The sequence below is a fragment of the Pseudophryne corroboree genome, chromosome 9 (assembly GCF_028390025.1).
Source record: "Pseudophryne corroboree isolate aPseCor3 chromosome 9, aPseCor3.hap2, whole genome shotgun sequence".
Taxonomy (NCBI): Eukaryota; Metazoa; Chordata; class Amphibia; order Anura; family Myobatrachidae; genus Pseudophryne; species Pseudophryne corroboree.
The window spans coordinates 385,944,658-385,964,365 of NC_086452.1; the positions used below are offsets into that span (position 1 = coordinate 385,944,658).

Sequence of the window (19,708 nt, forward strand, 5' to 3'; positions counted from 1 at the left end):
GCATTCTGGCACCTGTACAGTACCCCTTTAATAAATATTTACTACTGGTCAAGTGCCATGTCCTCTCTGATTTGTCTGAGATGCAACCATCAGACGCACATCGGTGAACAATTGACTTTCTGAGTAATCATTTGGTTGCGCAGCACAGAGGCACATAGAGGGGGGGTGGCGGGTACTAATAATCCTGGCCCGGGATTGCTGAAGGGGTCTAGCACCCCCTGCCTTCCTCACCTGTCAGCCGGCATTAGCCTCTGTCTCCCCAGCAGCCAGCACACACTGCAGTGGGTCTCGGGAGGGTGCTGCAGCTGTGCTACAGCAATCCTCCTCTACCTGCAGGGGAAATATGGTAGTAACACTGATTGAGCTCCCCCAATGGATCTGCCCCTGGCTAACAGGTAGACCTCCCCCCCCCCCCCCCCCCCGTGCAGGCTGCCGCTCTAAGATGCGGCACCTACAGTACTATCTATTAGTAGTTTTTTAGGGGGCATGACCACACCTCCTGCAACTAGGCCGCACCCCTCTACATTGCCCAGGTCCAGCTCACTCTGTACACCCCTGTCGCTGCATGGCCATCGAAGGTAAGGTGCTGGAGCCATTTTAATGTACGGAATCCCAGTCACAAGCTGTGACACATCCAAAAACGGTGATGACACGCCTGCTTTTGATTCGCCATTGACCCAGTACCTTCACAAATGCTCCCTGGCTGCCACTCACTTGGTGAATAAATCCTCACTGCGACCGCCACCACATGACCATGGAGGCACATGCTCATTGTGTCTTATGCGCATGCCAGTAGCAAAAAATTACTCCACTGCATCCAACATCAACATTGCGTCTATCTCTGAATCAGGCCTCATGCCACTTGTACGCATTGCCTTTATAACGGGGATTAGTGCAATAGAGAATAATGCTGTGTGGTAGTAATCATGTTTGTCGTACTTAATGTTTTAGCCATTTCTCATATAGTTTATTTGGATACAAATGTAGGAAAACCCAGGTTTCTGGAGTCTCACGTGTTATTCCGTTTCTGCAAAGGACACGTTGCATACACAGTATGCAGTATGGATTTACATCATTCATTAATGTTGCAAGTTCAACCTATAAACTGTTAACTGTCGTTGCCATTATTAAATAACAGCCCCCTTGGACATCATGTGAGCACCCCCAATCATTTCAGAGAAGTTGTCTCCCATGGTTCCCCATCCTATACGGATTCTGCGCCACTTCTAGTTTTTCAGTTACTCAGCTTCTTAAAAAGTGATGTCAGCCCTCAGGATGTGGTTCTCCGTATCCGTGCTGTCCCTAATTTGTAGTATGCAGATGTAGTGCTGCCCAGATAGTTATGAAATAAAGACACATGATTGGACGGCTTCCACGGCGGCCAGTCAGGTGCTTTCCAAATCTTGGCTGAACCGCTGACTGTTAATATTCACCTGGGATCTGTATCTCGATAATGGTCAGGATCCCATGAGAAGGAGTGTCTCCAGTCCATTCAATAGCTGTAAGGGAGTTTTGTGAAACACCCTGTCTCTCTCTCTTAAAGGATGACCTTCAATCTTGGTGCCTGAGTCTGAAGTGGGAGTATAGCAAATAAGCACAAGTAACTGTGCACTTGGGCAAAACCATGTTGCACTGCAGGTGGGGCAGATTTAAAATGTTCAGAGGGATTTAGGTCACATAGTACTTGGCTGTGATAGCCGGGCAGCGGCCTGTCCATCAGTCATATTAAAAAAGCATTGCACACCAGGCCATGTCATCACATAAGCAAGCAGTTTATTCACAGTTCAGACAGGGTTATCACGACAGTAACATTTAACTCCTTGTTCTCCTCTCCAGTGCAATATTCATATGGGTTACATCAAGTTACATCTCCTTTCATTTGCTTCACGGGCAATAACAGCATTAACAGTGATGTGACAGCATTACAGTACAGTACATACCAGCGCAGTCTCTGGGAATCAGTAGTGCGGCTTTCGCAAACTGAAATTCATTTTAGTGTGCTCTCCCCCATTCGCTAGGGGCTCTATCTAAACGGGATCTCATGTACACGTTACTGGGGGCCTTCCGCCAAACGTGGTTCCTACCACTCACCCAGCTCGTCCTATCCCGCAGACTCACACCTCCCGTCCTGCTTCTTGGGTACCCCTGAAGGTCCTTTGTTCCTGGTTCCTTCCACTGTACTCTGCATACTGTGGCTCTCACACTGCACTCTCCATCTCTCACTGAAGCTGCTGGCTCTCCCTCTCTTCATAGCAACACCCACACGCTGCTCTTCTTTCCATCATGCCAGGGACTGTGGAGTGCCATTCTTGTTCCACAGTCCCCAGCCTGCGTTTCTCCTGGACACTTAGCCTGTGCCTTCCATCCTCAGTCCTCAGCTCACACTGCACTGTCCTGTGCTTTGTTCCTTTTGCTAAAATCCCCCTGCACTTCCTGTCCTAACCCCCTACATGTGGCAGGGTCTGCAAGTAACTGGTGTTGGGGCCATAAAACTCCCCCACTCACTGATAAGAATTAAAAGGCTTTTGGAACTTTCCAATATCTCTTGTCTACTAACATTCCAGTATGCCACATACATCCCTGCTAAAATCTTGCGTGTCCCCACGCAATATAACTAATTAACTATGAGCTTGCAAAAAGTCTAGCAAGGAACAGTCTCTTATACTCTACAGCAAGGTCAAAACATAACACACAATAAACAAGCATAATTGAAGTATACATCATACACAATATAACAATCACATGAGCAAAAAAACATGGCATGCAAACACACAATATAACAATCACATGAGCAGAAAAACATGGCATGCAAAACATCACATGAAATACAAATCACATATACTGCTGCCTATTTCCTGTGAATTACAGTCCTGGGTCACAGATGATCATGAATGTTCCAACATCTTCTGGCAATTGTGCCAAACACTTAGAACCTGCCCGTGCCGGCCCTTGTCTCCCCCAGTTCGCTGGGTCAAAAGAGATAGCTGGCTTTCATGGGCCCCTCCCAATAAAGTTTTCCCCAAATTGTCAAATAAATCTTCGGTACCGATCCTGTTCGTGGACGCCAAATTGTGATAGCCGGGCAGCGGCCTGTCCATCAGTCATATTAAAAAAGCATTGCACACCAGGCCATGTCATCACATAAGCAAGCAGTTTATTCACAGTTCAGACAGGGTTATCACGACAGTAACATTTAACTCCTTGTTCTCCTCTCCAGCGCAATATTCATATGGGTTACATCAAGTTACATCTCCTTTCATTTGCTTCACGGGCAATAACAGCATTAACAGTGATGTGACAGCATTACAGTACAGTACATACCAGCGCAGTCTCTGGGAATCAGTAGTGCGGCTTTCGCAAACTGAAATTCATTTTAGTGTGCTCTCCCCCATTCGCTAGGGGCTCTATCTAAACGGGATCTCATGTACACGTTACTGGGGGCCTTCCGCCAAACGTGGTTCCTACCACTCACCCAGCTCGTCCTATCCTGCAGACTCACACCTCCCGTCCTGCTTCTTGGGTACCCCTGAAGGTCCTTTGTTCCTGGTTCCTTCCACTGTACTCTGCATACTGTGGCTCTCACACTGCACTCTCCATCTCTCGCTGAAGCTGCTGGCTCTCCCTCTCTTCATAGCAACACCCACACGCTGCTCTTCTTTCCATCATGCCAGGGACTGTGGAGTGCCATTCTTGTTCCACAGTCCCCAGCCTGCGTTTCTCCTGGACACTTAGCCTGTGCCTTCCATCCTCAGTCCTCAGCTCACACTGCACTGTCCTGTGCTTTGTTCCTTTTGCTAAAATCCCCCTGCACTTCCTGTCCTAACCCCCTACATGTGGCAGGGTCTGCAAGTAACTGGTGTTGGGGCCATAAAACTCCCCCACTCACTGATAAGAATTAAAAGGCTTTTGGAACTTTCCAATATCTCTTGTCTACTAACATTCCAGTATGCCACATGGCTACTTTAAAAATCTCCTCTCTGGGAGAAGCCCGGGTCCAGAATTAATTCATAGAGACATACAGTAGCTTGCTCTCTCCTGGAAATATAATCATGGCTAGTAACTAATACCCCTTTCACACCGCAGCTATAACCCGTAAATTGACGGTTTTTAAGCCTTCTAAAACGGGTTAAGCTGCGGTCTGAAAGCGCCACATTGAATTTACTGGTTACGGAATACCAGTATTTTAAAACGGGTAAAAAGCAGGGTCCTACACGGTTCAGACCCGTTTCATTGTGCAATGTGAAAGGCTCTGAAACGGTATTTCCAAACCACAGAAGGTGATAGGCTGTCTCCATGCGTGATGTCACCAGGCAGAAGCAGGAAATAAACTGGAGGAAACACATGAGAGTGAAGAAGCGTTTTATTATACAGAATACAGTTTAAAATGGGAAATTGGAGTGATGAGGAGGTTAGGGAGCTGCTTAGGATCAGAGGGGATGAAGAAATTTTCTAGACAGATCACTGGGACAGTGAAGGATGCAGTAATCTACAAAAACATGGTAAAGATGCTTGAAGCTGCTGGGTTCCATCATACGACTAACCAAATTATTAATTAATTATTAATAATGTGTGGGCCAGAAAAGTCCATTTAAAATGACAACCACTGTTTTCTATGGGTGAAACGGGTTCAGTGTGAAAGGTACCAAAACGGTAATGAAACGGTAATATACCGGTTACAACATGCGATGTGAAGGGGGTTTAACTGCTCAGACCCGTTTTAAGAAACGTTTTAAAAGCAGGGTTTGCATGTGAAAGCGGTATTAACAGGTCAAGAAAGTCCTGTACGAAAACAATTGATCTTTCCATTCTTACATTTTTTTACTTTGCACTGTCTGCTGTACTGTAAGCTTTCTCCAATGGTCTTATCGTGGGAATTAGGTCAGCGACCAACCTCCTTGTCCTCTCCCGCCACACAGATATCTCACTGTCCTCTTGTACCTTGCAGATTCTTGGTTACTTTGACTATGCTTTCACAGGAATCTTTACAGTTGAAATCTTCCTCAAGGTAAAGCAATGTTCTGTTTTTCTGATGCCCAAAGTGCTTTTTATTATAACATGTGACTCTTTGTACCCCCAGGTGCTAGGATATGCAGATTATGTCTTCACTAGTATGTTTACATTTGAAATCGTTTTGAAGGTAACCTGGTTTGTGTGAAATCTGCATTTAAAACAGCAGTACTATTAATTCCACTAAGCCTCTGCTAAATCATTTATTTTAATTTTCCAATACACTGTACTTCAGTCTTAAAGTCATCTGCCAGGGTTATTGTAGCATAAAAAAATATAAAAATTCACAATATAATTGATGAATATTTATCAGTTTTGTTCAGATGTTCCAGTTCTGTAATGTTTCTATTTGAAGAGATTTTGAGTAAACCTCTTCATGAATAGTTATAGCAACAGTGACTACTGCACAGTATGAATAGCAATAGTGACGGGAGGCATTCAAGTTGCCGGATGCCGGGATCCCGGCGGTCAGGGTACCGACGCTGGAATCCCAAAACCCGGTAAAATACCGGTGGTCACAATCCTGACCGCCACCTGGAATCCCCACCCGAGGGGGAATATAACCCTGTGGTGACCGAAGATCGCCACAGGGCCTGAGGCGTGGCGAGCCTGAGAGGGGACACGCTGCGCTCACCACTGGTAATCCGGCTGTCGGGATACTTGTGTCGGTCTCCTGACTGCCGGGACATAATACTGAATCCATAGTGACAGCTGCACGGCATGAATATCACTGCAATCAAATGAGTAACGTATTAGATACAACAGACTGAATAAAGCTAAATATTTTTTGTACAGAAAAAAAGTGCATATTAGCTACAAATTAGTATTTAAAAGGGATATTCATTTTTAGTTAAAGACTTGTTAATTTGGCATGTATTTATAATTAAATAAATAAAGAAACCCCTTTTACTTGATTTGTGAAACGTTTTCACCATGAATCAGACATACACAGCTGGTGCTTTGCATTATGGGCCTACTTCATGTTTGTACGCAGTGCCCAATTGTAAAGCAGCTGAGTGAGTAGACTGCACATGTGCTGCGATCGCAGTGCACATGCGTCAAGGTGCCGCTCCAATCCCTCTCACAATAAAGATTTCATGGAGAAGTGACTGACAGGAAGTGACCACTTGGAGTGGTTGGAAAAAGACAGGTGTGTCATTGCAGCTGCGAGCTCGTGCATAGCCATAGGCCAACCCTTAACCTTAATGTCCCTCAGTTTTGCGTATAGACTGTGAATGTGTACGCAATTGCGAACAAATTTGTGATGGCTCCGGTGGGCGTCTCTTTTCATTTCTAGGCTGCAGCTTCACTTCCTAACATTAGCAGTTCTGTAGAGTAGAAAATCACAATTGCAAGCATGAATTTGGCCCAGTGTTTTTACTTGCACGTAGCTATTCATACAGATGTGTCCTCATACTCTGTGGCTCTATGTGCTGCAAATAGCCCCTCTTCGCATGCCATGGGCCATTTTTCAAAAACTGCAACATTAATAGTGTACACTGACCACTGGGGTTTGCATTACATGTACATCTGTGGAAAAAGCTTTCCGATACAAGCGGCAGTGGCGATTCCTCCCACCACGTTCCGTTATACTGAATCTGTGACTTTGTACATGTGTTGTCCTAATTCCTTTGCTGCAAAAGATTCAGTATTTTTCCAGATAGTGGAATACCTCTGCAGGGAATAGGGGGGTCTGGCGGGGTCAGTCCGGGTTTTGGCTAAATTCTACAAGGCTAAAGGACCACTGACCTCGTGATCTGCCACAAGAGGAGGAGGAGCAAGGTCGGAACATGCGACCCAAAATGTAACCTCATAGGCCGCTTTGCTCGCCACGCTTCAGGCTCGCCACCAAGTTACTAAAGGGAATAGATGGTGACGTGTATAGTGAAAGTGCAGCCCACCGACCTTGCTCCTCCCCTCTGACGTCAGAGGTGCTTTAGCCCACTAGAAACTAACATCTACCGTCAGTCCGGCGCGGTGCAGCATTGTCCCCGGTGAGGCAGTGGCTATAAAGCAGCCATTGGCTGCTGACACTAGTGACGTCACGGCTTCCTTAGAATATTCCAATTTTCAGAAGACTGGATAAGGGAGACTTTACCTGTATCTGTATAATAGTGAATGATATCAGCTGCATATAATGGGTAAATGTTAAGATTGATATGGGCATATTTATCAAATAATATTTGCAGGCTATCTCCAGAAAACATCCATGAAGTGCCACCTGTATGTAGGTACAAGGGGCCGCAGCAGATATCTCCGATCACCTGCTTCTAACGCAAAAAGTTTCTGTGAGGGCTGCTAAAATACCATATTTGGCCCTTGTAGTTAACCCATCTTCATATGGGGTTAGCCATTGCTACTTATGGGTTACACTTTGCAAACTTTACAGCATGCGCAGTAGTGTGGCCGGATCCCAGAGCCGTAGGAAAGTGTTCACACATCACAGAGATGAACTCATGTGGGAGCCCCAGTCCTTACTTGTGAATATTAATAGATACAGACAATACTTACTTTATTATTGGCATGATAAGGGAACATGATTTTCCCTTTCATGAGCCTGATAGTAGTCGCTGCACAGAGGTACAATAGTAACCATTATCCCTTCACATTATAGTATATCTACCAAAATGTGTTTTTTAATGTTCTGTACGCCACCTAGAGGAATCAGCCGCTCAGTGTACACATAAGGCAGCAGTGGAAGCATTATCATGAAACAGGACAACATGAAAATTTACTGCTGTTTTAAATACTGTTTTCTGTGTGAGTTTTGTTGAATGGAGTGTGTTTAGGCTGCACATTAAGAGCCAAGAAATGTTTGTTCTTTGACAGAAAATAATGATTCTCATTCACGAAGTGCAACACCCAGAGTTCTTCCCAGTGCTTCTTGATGGTCCGCCCAGTGTACACCAGACCTGTTCCTCCTCTCTGTGCTCAGGGTCAGCCCCTGCAGAGTGACAGTGAAGAGGTGGAAAAATCTGTACACGTTGCGTTGTTACCACTTATTACCTTGTTACCGCCCCTTTCAAATGAATATATTTTTCTGGTATATGTCCTAGAATACTGCTATGGGTTTCCTTATTTGAACCTCAGCAAGGTCTTTATTGCTGTATATGTACATTGCTCAAAGTGTGCTTGGCATACGCACTTTCTTCTTAAAATTTTAATAGCATCCATTCACTGAGAAGTGTATTTGGCACCTGTAATTGAATAGTTCCTACTTTCCTATATTACAGTGCGCTGTGTAAAATATATACTATTTTCATTCCTCATCTTCCATAAGCTCCAGTGCTGTACAGCCTGGACTGGATTCCTCTATGACATGGAGACAACAACAGGCCCCACGCTATGATGAAAACCAGATCCAGGCTGGACAGTCCCAGTGTCTCAGAGGCTACCAGCATCGTACCGCTTTTGCTGCTCTGCAAATGTTGCAGTTTATGCTACAGACCTACATATTATGGAATCTAGTCACATTTACACAAATCAAGGCGCACATTGGGTCCTATTTTTGCACTTTAGGGTTTTGCCCTTCGTAATTGACTTTCAGTGTGTTTTTGGACTCATACACTGTGTGGCTGCATTTAACTCAACAGCAGAACATTCCCACCCAATCTGTAGCATTAAGAGAAGGCTCAGGTATTATGAAATTGTTATGGGCTACCCATCTCTTGGCTAAACAGCTATGTCAGTCTTTAAGGTTGGTCTGTATGTCTCATCAGTGGACTTTCTCTGACTCAAATCTGTAGTGTTTGTCCTTCATCATTCATCACAAGATTAAGGGGGGCATTTACTAAGCAGTGATAAAAGCAGAGAAGTGAGCCAGTGGAGAAGTTGCCCCATCAACCAATCAGCAGCTCTGTATCATTTTATAGTATGCAAATTATAGATGTTACTTCAGTGCTGATTGGTTGCCATGGGCAACTTCTCCACTGGCTCACTTCTCTGCTCTTATCACTGCTTAGTAAATGTCCCCCTTAGTCTGTCCTGTATCGAACATCGTTAGACTAGACTTGGTCAGCCGTGTATCTTCCATCTCTAGATTGAGGACTTTGTTTACTTAAGTACAGGCTTTTAGAAGTGGAGTTGTTGCCCATAGCAACCAATCAGATTCTACAGTACTTGTCCTTTATTAAGCACCTTCTCGAAGATAATATTTAGAATCTCAATTCTAAAAACCCACACTTTAGTAAATATACCCCTAAATCTGTCCTCTGTCTTCCATCGCTACAGTAAATCTGCCCTGTATCTTCCATCTGGAGATTAGGTCTATGCTGTATACTACATGTCAGTACTGTAGCTGTACATCTATAGCATGCCTGTACCACCTATCTGTTATGTACGCTCCCTACCTTGTAAATGTGAGTTTTGTGCCTTTCATATGTACAGTAACTGCTTTTTTAGAACAAGCATTTATCAGCTATCGTACATGTTATGTGTGTCCTGCTTCTTGTGTCCCGTGTATTGGTGTATTATGGAGTTATACTGTTCTCCAGTTCCCTTTCTATAATCATTAACTACACCCAGTGGTTGAAGTGGAAATTTAGATGTGGCAATAGGAATATGTAATGGAACGGCATTTATTAGTCTTCCAATAAAGGGGGTCATTCCGAGTTGATCGTAGCTGTGCTAAATTTAGCACAGCTACGATCAGGCACTCAGACATGCGGGGGGACGCCCAGCACTGGGCTAGTCTACCCCGCATGTCAGTGCCGCCGCCCCTCGCAGAAGTGCAAAAGCATCGCACAGCGGCGATGCTTTTGCATTTCAAGAAAAAAACACAGACTGGAACTGCGCTTAACATCCAATTAAAGATTTTATTCATTCTCACAATAATTTTTTTTTTTATATATATATGTATATTTATACAATCACCGGCCGGATTTCATATACTGCACAAATCATAAATATACTAATAAGAACCTTCAATGCCTCTATAGCACATAATTAGTATACAGAATGTGGATAAGTGAGTTTATAGCCGGCCGGCTAAGTCATTCACCAAGTGACTGTTAGGCATGACGTCTCATTAACCAACTAATCAACTCTGTACCCGGACATCCGGACCCCAGTGCTAAGGGGGAATAGGGAGTACGCTCCCAGACCTGAGTATTATTGCATTTCATTCAGAGACAGCCTTGATAGCCTAGTGCTAAAGGGAAGGACATTTTTACAAGCTTGCCATAACCGCATTAATAATACCGCTTTGCTGACCTACGGCTCATGGGACAGTTATTAACTAATGACTGACATTCAGTTTAACCCCGCAGACAAAGGGGTATTACAATAATACTTCATTATTCCTTTGCTGCTATAGAAATAAATAATACGGACATTAGACGAAATACTCCACATTGCAGGGACGCCTGCAAGGTTATAGGAGTCACCTATGAGCAGTTTTACAGTCAGTGAAACGACTATATGTGCACTGAGTTCTTAATGCATGGTTTTAAGAGATTTCTGTATACTAATTATGTGCTATAGAGGCATTAAAGGTTCTTATTAGTATATTTATGATTTGTGCAGTATATGAAATCCGGCCGGTGATTGTATAAATATACATATATATAAAAAAAATTTAAAAAATTATTGTGAGAATTAATAAAATCTTTAATTGGATGTTAAGCGCAGTTCCAGTCTATGTTTTTTTCTTGTTCTATTAAAGTGGTGGCAGAGGAACCAAGCCCCAGGAACGTGCGGCTAACATCCGATTTAAACACTAGCGCCCAATTCTGTGTTTTCTTTTGCATTTCAGGTTACCTCCCGGCCAGCGAGCTCCTGCGGCTGACCGGGAGAACCTCTTCGCTGCCCGGGTCGCAGCGGCTGCGTGTGACGTCATGCAGCTGCGGCGCCCCCCCCCCCCCCCAACGGTCCGACCACGCCTGTGTTGGCCAGAGAACGCGTCCCCTAAACGGCCGTCCAGCCCCCTCCCACCCAGCGACCGCCTCTGCCTGTCAATCAGGCAGAGGCGATCGCTAGGCAACGACGGCCTTAGGCCGTCTGGCATGTGCCGGCGCACTGCGGCACCAGCACATACGCAGTTCTGACCCAATCGCACCGCTGCGAACAAAGTGCAGCGTGCGATCAGGTCGGCATGACCCCCAAAAGAAAGCAGTCGGAAAAGTTGCACCACTGCACACACTGCCATATACCGGCCCACTTCGGCCACTGAGTTCACCATAATTGTACACTGGTAAGATCTCTGTGTTGTAGATTTGGTGGGAATGTTAGCAATGCATGGATACATGCTGATACAACACCGACATGAATTGTGCACATACTTTGCTTACAGTTTAATCATTGTTTGATACATTGCTGGATTGCATGAGCATTACGTTGTGGGACCTTGCACAGTGACTGTCTGAGCTCTGAATGTTTTGGAGTGGCAAAGCAATGTTCATTACATGATTACATGTATGGTTTTCTTCCAGCGTGCTCTGTTTATGCTTTCTTATTATATTAAAGCTTATCTAATATACTATGTACTTCATGTAAGGGTCCGGCAAGTCTCAGAGACTGATGTTTTCATTCATAAAGAAACTCAAATATGTATGGCTGCATTTGCGTCATGTGATCTTTTTCCTGCCCATGTGACTAACATAGGCCAAGATTTGGAAAATGGTAAATTGCACGGTGATAACGTACCAACCAATCAGCTCCTAACTATAATTTTTTTAAACACAGCCTATATCATGTCAGGAGCTGGCTGGTTGGTACTTTATCACTGTGCAATTTATCACCCTCAAAGGCTTGATAAATCTGGGCCATAATTTGAAATATTAGTAATTTAGCACTATGACTGCTGTTAGGAACCCATTTTACAATAAATGTTCATATAACTACAGCATGAGGATAGTTAAAAAATCGCTAAAATATAACACAAACTACCGTATTATTTACCATAATTGGAGCTTGGATCTAGACATCTAATATCTGAGTAAACCAAAAATGTTATTTCTTCTTAATTGATCATTACATTCTGCAGAGAATACAAGTATTTATCATAGAGCAAAACAGTTTTGCCCCATGCCGAGCTGTACACGTTACAGTGTATCAAACTAACCCGATGTGATGTAATTGTGTGACATCATAGGAAACAGTACTCAGGGTTTGATCGGTTGTATATTATATAGATTAATGGGGCTATTCAATTAAATGCAAATGCTGTTTTTTTGACTGGTCGAAAAAACGGCACTAATTCGACACAGGGTATCCAATTGCAAGCCCGTTTTTTAATCCATTTTCGCTAATGCCGTTTCACTTTTTTTTTGTCGAATCGGCATGGTCGAAAATTGCGCCCAAAAAATAGGCGAAAATGGACATGAATTCGCCAAAACACGTGTATCGGCGGAGGATTCACCGATACACGTGGTTTTCGCCAGTGCTGTTTTTTTCGACCAGTCCAAAAAAAACGGCATAGTTATTGAATAGGTCAAATGTAAATTTGACCTAAAAACGGGCGAAAAGTGCAGTTTTTTCGACTGGTCGAAAAAACGGCACTATTTGAATACCCCCTATATCCTGCAGCAAATCTTTAACATATAAAAGCAGAATGAAACCCAAATAATGCAGCCACTAAACCAATTGTAGTGTTGTAATATTTTACAGATTACTGCTATAGTATTATATGATCCTCTTTTATGTGGGTAAATTTGTTTTTGTTTTTTTGGACATTTGTAATGATTAAGATAAAATGTCTGCTGGTTTTGTGGAAGATGAATGTAAAATAGAAAATGTTTAGACGGATGCTGCTTAGTGCTGACTGAAATGTAAATCGTTCTCACATAAATGTGCTTTCTTCTGTCACTACATGTGCTGGGGAGCTGACTGGGTGGGCAGCTAGCAATAAATGGGCCATGCATTGTGCTGGATTCATTCTTTTTTGTACTATTGTAGATGATGACATTCGGAGCATTCTTACACAAAGGCTCTTTCTGCAGAAATTACTTTAATTTACTGGATTTATTAGTCGTGGGCGTTTCATTGGTTTCCTTTGGTATTCAGTAAGTATTATGATGGAATTCATGACACTATTTTTGTTAGTCCATGTGGACCTTAATCCGGCCCTTTTAAAGATAAAAGAGCTGGAACTAGGGTGGCCGATCCCGGGCCATTTTTTCAATCCCGAGTATCGGGATTGAAAAATGGTCAGTCCCGGGATACCTGGGATTGGCTTGTTTCCTGTGTGGCCGCCTACCCCCTCCTCCAGTCCCACCCTGCACACATAACTCACCATACCACAGGGGCGGGAGGGAGGGTCACTTCCTCCAGGTACGGCGAGTGATGGGCGGCTGGCTGCGCAAACTTCCTCCGGGTTTGGCGACGTCCATGCAGCGGGTGACGGGTGGCTGGCTGCGCAGCGTGACCTATGACTTCACATCACGCTGCAGAAGGAGAGCCAGGAGGAGGGAGCCGGGCAGCATCTGAACCTCCTGAGGATACTCAACGCTGCTCAACACTGAAAAAAAAGATTTCTAATCCCCAAATCCCTGGGATTGAATCCCGGACAATTTTAGTCCTAAATCCCGGGATCCCTCCGATCCCAGGATTGGCCACCCTAGCTGGCACCTGAGGATCTGTTTATTCTCCTGATTTTGCACAATCTTAGTTCTTCTTAAATCGCTGCTCACCATACAACGTATATCTCTACAGGTCAAGTGCTATATCTGTGGTGAAGATCCTGAGAGTGTTGCGGGTGTTGAGACCCCTGAGAGCCATTAACAGAGCGAAAGGGCTGAAGGTATTTATGAGAATGTAATTCATTTATTGTGTGGATTGTCTAGAATGATGTTATTAATCTGACTTTTGGAACTGCCAAGTGACGTTGCTGCACAGTATTTAGCTCTGTGATTATCATTTTATTCTTGTATTCTACAGATAGAGAAAATGTATAGCAGACGCACTGTTACATTACAATAATTGGAACTTGCATTTTACTTCATTAACAAAATGCAGAATTTTATTACATTTACATCCTTACATGACTTGTTTTGACCTTGGAGACACCCATTAGATTACAGCAATAAAATGTCCCAAACATTGCTGTCTTTTTTGAATAACCTTTTATAGCCACTTTATGGAGCAAATGTACTAAACCTTGGAGATAGATAAAGTGGAGAGAGATAAAATACCAGCCAGTTAGCTCAAACACAGCCTATAACTTGGCAGCTAGGAGCTGTTGGGCTGGTACTTTATCTCTCTCCACGTTATCGCTCTACACTGATATCAGCCTGATACTGATACTATTTCCGCCCAAATCTGAACGACAAATTGGACATATTGGGCAGTGTGTATGCCCGACTTGCGTGTTCCCAATAACGGTGATGTCTTCTGGTCCCGTCACCCACCATACTGGGGTAGCTGGCTTAAGGCTTAGTACATCTCCCCCAATCTCTTTAAGTATTTGTATACTTAAAACAGAAGTCCTGCCTACTAGTTCAGTCTTAATGATGGCTAACCGGGATCAGTACATAAAAGCGGCGGCCGGGATCCCGACCGTCAGTATACCAATAGCAGGATCCCGCCCATGCTTATGCCAGCTGCGGGGCGAGCGCTAGTCGTGGACACCCATAGAGGGAGGAAAGCCTGTGGCGCCGGGATTCCGGCGTCAGTATTTCCCTGCTAGTCGGGATTCCGGCATCGGCATTGTGTCGTCCGGGATTCCAACTAGCAGTATGCTGATCGCTTCCCGGCTAACCAACCCCAAATAATAATAATAATAATAATAATAATAATAATAATAAGTTTACTTATATAGGGCTTTTTTATCCAGTAGAACACAAGTAGCTTTATAGATATCATGAATGTAATATAGAGGTTTAGATTTGCATAAAACACAGAATAATATATGAATATAATACAAAGGTGTGGCAGTCATTTCGGACATCAGTCCCAAGTATTGTTCATCCTACCCATGAAGGAACGTGGTAAGGCAGCCATTTAAGGCTCACTAAATAGGATTACCCTGGACAGAATAGACAATACCTAGAAGAGATGGCACATAATGGGGAAGATAAAAATAATAGGCGATGTACAGGATCATTGAAAACTCATTAGAACCATACATTGTTCATCTTACACAAGACAGTACCAAGCAAGGCAGCCATCTTGGACTAACCGCTGCCTCCTGGACCAGAAAACTTTTAAACACTAACATAAAATGCTTGGTTCTTGGAGGAAAGTTTATTTAGTCTGTTGTGTAATGGGTACATTTTTCTCTCTTTAGCATGTCGTTCAGTGCGTGTTTGTCGCCATTCGTACCATCGGTAACATCATGATCGTTACGACGTTGCTGCAGTTCATGTTTGCTTGTATTGGTGTTCAGCTGTTTAAGGTAAGGTGATAGGAAAGCCGACCACATAAAACATCATCAAGACAATAAGCAATACATGACATGCCCAAGAAATGTGACATAACACACTGCGCGGACTGAACATGGGAATATACTTATATGATTACAGTCACCGTCTACCACATCTGTTCACAAAGCTTTAGCATTCATTGGCTTTTATTTTTTTCTAAAACAGGGTAAATTTTATCGCTGTTCAGATGAAGCAAAGCAGAATCCGGAGGATTGCAAGTAAGAGCCTGCAGAGATATTTTTTCTTCGGAGAATTGTAACTGTTTAGTAAACGCTTTAAGCAATTTTTCAGACAATTTGAAAGATGAAAGATATCTTTGGAATTGGCACCTTTTTTACATATTTTAATATTGGGGAGGCATTTCTGGGTGTGCGGGCAGGGCTGTAGAAGGGGGAACCAGTGAAGTTTTTTTCACCAACTGCTCCACCAATTTCCACTGTGCCACCAACTTTTATAGGTCCTACACCAGTGGTTCCCAAACTGTGTGCCTAGGCACCCTGGGGTGCCTCAGAACACTTGCAGGGGTGCCTTGGATTGGTGGTTCAGGACCAATCAAAATTATTTCTGGTCAGTGTAATAGGCAAAACCAGTGCTGGTGGCTGCCAATCATAAAATATGTGGACAAACAAAAGCAAATTATGTCCCTCACCACATAATGGAACCTAAAGATGACATATAAACACAATTTTTTATTTAATATTTATTTCAAAATTTCTTGCTAAAAATTTTTTGGCCTAGGGGTGCCGTGAATAAAACTCTAATACTCTAGGATGCCATGATTCCAAACAGTTTGGGAACCACTGTCCTACACATTAACCGATACCACTGAAAGATATGAACGATCTCATTCATTAATGAACAAGATATCATTCATATCTTTCAGTGTGTAGGCACCAACGATGAACGATGCGTGGCCCCGCGCTCGTTCATCATTGGTGACGGCTCGTTCATACCTGCAAGCCAATGTAGACAATATCGTCTATATTAGCATGCAGGGCTATGGGGCCGGGTGACAGGGGGAGTGAAGTGGTTAAGCCATTGACTTAAATGTTGATTGAAAACCCAATATACATACTTCAAGAGCTGTACTTGTGGCCCTCCAACACTCAGGAATGTATATCTATATATTAATAGAAGAAGGGCGACTTTTATCAGTGACATATTTCTGAGATGCTGTTATCTGAGCAGCGCACATCATTACCAAATTAAAGGTCTTGGCCCGTACATTTACCAAAACATATTGGCATTGTAAATGATTGCTTAGTTTCTGAGTTATGTGGAAAAACGTCCGCCTGCCACTTGCAATGCATCACCATTGTGCTCTGGAAAGTGTGACAGTTGGTGAACTCTCCCTGTGCACCTGCTGGGTGACCTAGAACATGTGGCCTACTGGGTTGTCTGGAAACTGTGACAGTTATTTTCAGCCACCCACTTAGCAGGGATTTTCCTATATTCAACTAAGGGGTTGAAAATAGGTAAAATGTTCCACCCAGCAAAGCTTTGCCGGCTTGAAACCAGGCACCTCATCTAGTTACCCTTAATTTCAACAATGAATATGCAGCTGCTTGGCACACCCATATCACTCTGCTAGTATGCCCCCACATGCATCTTCCTTGCGCCAAGATTCCACTCTGACCACCTTATAAAAATGTTCAAACATGCCATAAGATTCCAAATATACTCTAAAACTCCGGCACATGCTATTCACACCTCAATCCGTGCCACTCACATCTCAATCCATGCCACTCACATCTTCTCTCCTGCCACTCACATCTCCCCACATGCCTCTCAGACCACTCATGTCTTGCCTACATGCTACTCACATCCTCCCACATGCCACTCACATCTCACCATACTCCCCACATGCCCCATACATGTCACTCACATCTCCACACATGCCACTCACATTTCCCCACATGCCCGATACATACCACTCACATCTCCTCTCCTGCCACTTACATCTCCTCATATTCCTCTCACACCACTTATATCTTCCCAACATGGCACTCACATCTCCCCACATACCACTCACATCTCCCCATATGCCACTCATATCTCTCCACATGCCCCGTACATACCATTCACACCTTCACGTATGCCTCTCACACCACTCGTGCCTCCCCAAATGCCACTCACATCTCCCTTTATGCCACTCACATCTCCCCACATGCCCCATACATGCCATTCACACCTCATATCTTCCCCACATGCCACTAAAACAGCTCCTTCTCATGTCTAAATATACTTTAATGCACAGCTAAAGCCTGACGAGGCATTGAGGAAGAGCACATAGTGCAGAATACACTGCTCTCTCTCCTCATCCCCTAATTGGTTGTATAGAAGAGGTCACATGACACAAAAGTCAGCTGATTCTATTCAGTTTTATTATTTACTATAATAATGATAATCAGAGTGTTGGCATGAAGCTGGGAGCAGTAAGTGCAGATCTGCTTGCACCCTGCGGGCTGCCTGTTGCACACAAATAAATTAACTTCTAGAGGAGAAACATTAGAATAAAATGGTACATAGTATCTAAAGTTTAGATATGAAATGTTGTTCCGTCATTTTGACGGGCTGGTAACTAGTGGTATATATTATCTCTACGAAGTATGATCTTACATGTTCATAGCATAATCTAGGAGCAATGGGCTCTCCGCACTGCTTTACTGAAGTTTCAAGCATGAAAAGTTGTCTGAGTTAAAGGAAATTGATTCAGTACATTCTCATATCTTGCAGGGGAAAATATATTATTTACAAGGATGGAGACGTCAACAGCCCTGCCATTCGTGAGCGACACTGGCATAATAGCGACTTCAACTTTGACAACGTGCTCTCCGCCATGATGGCGCTCTTTACGGTTTCCACCTTCGAGGGTTGGCCATCGTGCGTAAACTGAACTTTAACTTGGATCTGTCATTCCTATATAAAGCTGCACTTGTGCCTTCAAGCCACTAAATTGAATTAATCAGAGTACTAAAATCCTTAATGTGTTAGTCTCCTCCCCTTCACATATGGGGTGGCATTGGCATTTGAGAGGGGCAGCCAGGAAAGGAAGGAAACAGATAACGAAATATAAAGGAAGATATTTTTTCAATTCAATAAGAAATTATTATTGATTGTCATTATAACAGGTCCATATAAATGACTTCCCTTAATCAGATCTAGGTTTTAATATTTTGTTATATAAAATTTGATGCAGAGGAAACAACAAAAATCCTGCTGACAATCATGGGGCCTAGCTAGATGTTAGATTTATCCCCTTCGCTGCTCTGGGGTCATGATGACATCATTAAGGCAGACATAAGGGAGAAGGCCTTAAAAGTGTTCTGTCTCCCCCATTCTGGCACCCACACACTCAGGGGTAGACTGAGACTCATTCAAAAGAAAGGAAGGGGGGTCTTCTCTTCCAGATGATGTGATCCCTGGGAGTAGATCATTTTCTGCTGACCTTGTGTTACTTTCAGAGAACACTATGCACTGCAGAAGTCATTGTGATGTCCAGAGATGAGGAAATATCTCCCACATCCTCCATCAGTAAACAGGAGGGTCCACACTTGTCATGCATGATGATGATGACTATTATTCCTACATATTTTATGTGTTTCTTACATACTGTAATTAAACAACATAGAATTTTGCTTTTTGCTGTTCTGGAAAGGTAGATCATTGCCAAAGCAAGAAGTGCAGATTATTTATTGGTAGAACAGGCTCAGCAACAAAAGGAATCATTTTCCAAACTGTAGTAGAAATATCTGAATATAATCTGATTGGTTGCTATGGGTTACAATAACTTTTACAGCAGTTTTTAAAAATTGGGTCTTTGTGCTTACACTTATCCAGACTCCTGTACAAGGCCATCGATTCCAACGGAGAAAATGTTGGTCCCATCTACAACAACAGAGTGGAGATCTCCATCTTTTTCATCATCTACATCATCATTATTGCTTTCTTCATGATGAACATTTTTGTGGGTTTCGTCATTGTTACATTTCAAGAGCAGGGAGAGAAAGAATACAAGAACTGCGAGCTGGACAAGAACCAGGTCAGATATGCCCACTTTTCCTACAGAAACAGAAAATAAATGAACATCCATCACTTCCAGGTGGATTTTCCATCTTGTTGACTAAACTCTAACTCAGCATTTTCCTTCCCTTCTCACTTATTCAGTCTTAATATTGCTATAGCGAAATCTTCACCTACACAGTGGAGGCAAACATTGTTGGGGTGACCCAGTATTCATGAGAATGTAGTTTTCTAGTGGGGTTCGTAATTGCAGCCAGTCGGTTCACGCAAAAGTGGTGATGTCACTAGTGAACTGATAGACTAAATTATAATTATATTTA

At 43.3% G+C, this 19,708-nt stretch overlaps 1 protein-coding gene across 17 annotated transcripts in view; it reads left to right on the top strand.

Moving 5' to 3' along the window:
- The window catches only part of CACNA1D (calcium voltage-gated channel subunit alpha1 D), a 923,074-nt gene that overhangs the window by 655,541 nt on the left and 247,825 nt on the right, over positions 1 to 19,708 (top strand). For 13 of the 17 annotated variants that reach the window (XM_063940823.1, XM_063940810.1, XM_063940825.1 and 10 more), the window contains 7 exons: positions 4,946 to 5,005; positions 12,901 to 13,007; positions 13,657 to 13,744; positions 15,230 to 15,337; positions 15,531 to 15,583; positions 18,102 to 18,248; positions 19,206 to 19,407. In XM_063940823.1, the coding sequence (XP_063796893.1) occupies positions 4,946 to 5,005; positions 12,901 to 13,007; positions 13,657 to 13,744; positions 15,230 to 15,337; positions 15,531 to 15,583; positions 18,102 to 18,248; positions 19,206 to 19,407 (765 nt within the window). Of the gene's footprint in view, positions 1 to 4,945; positions 5,006 to 5,077; positions 5,138 to 12,900; positions 13,008 to 13,656; positions 13,745 to 15,229; positions 15,338 to 15,530; positions 15,584 to 18,101; positions 18,249 to 19,205; positions 19,408 to 19,708 lie in introns of all 17 variants that reach the window. The other 4 variants (XM_063940811.1, XM_063940815.1, XM_063940817.1 and 1 more) reach the window with 1 other exon arrangement.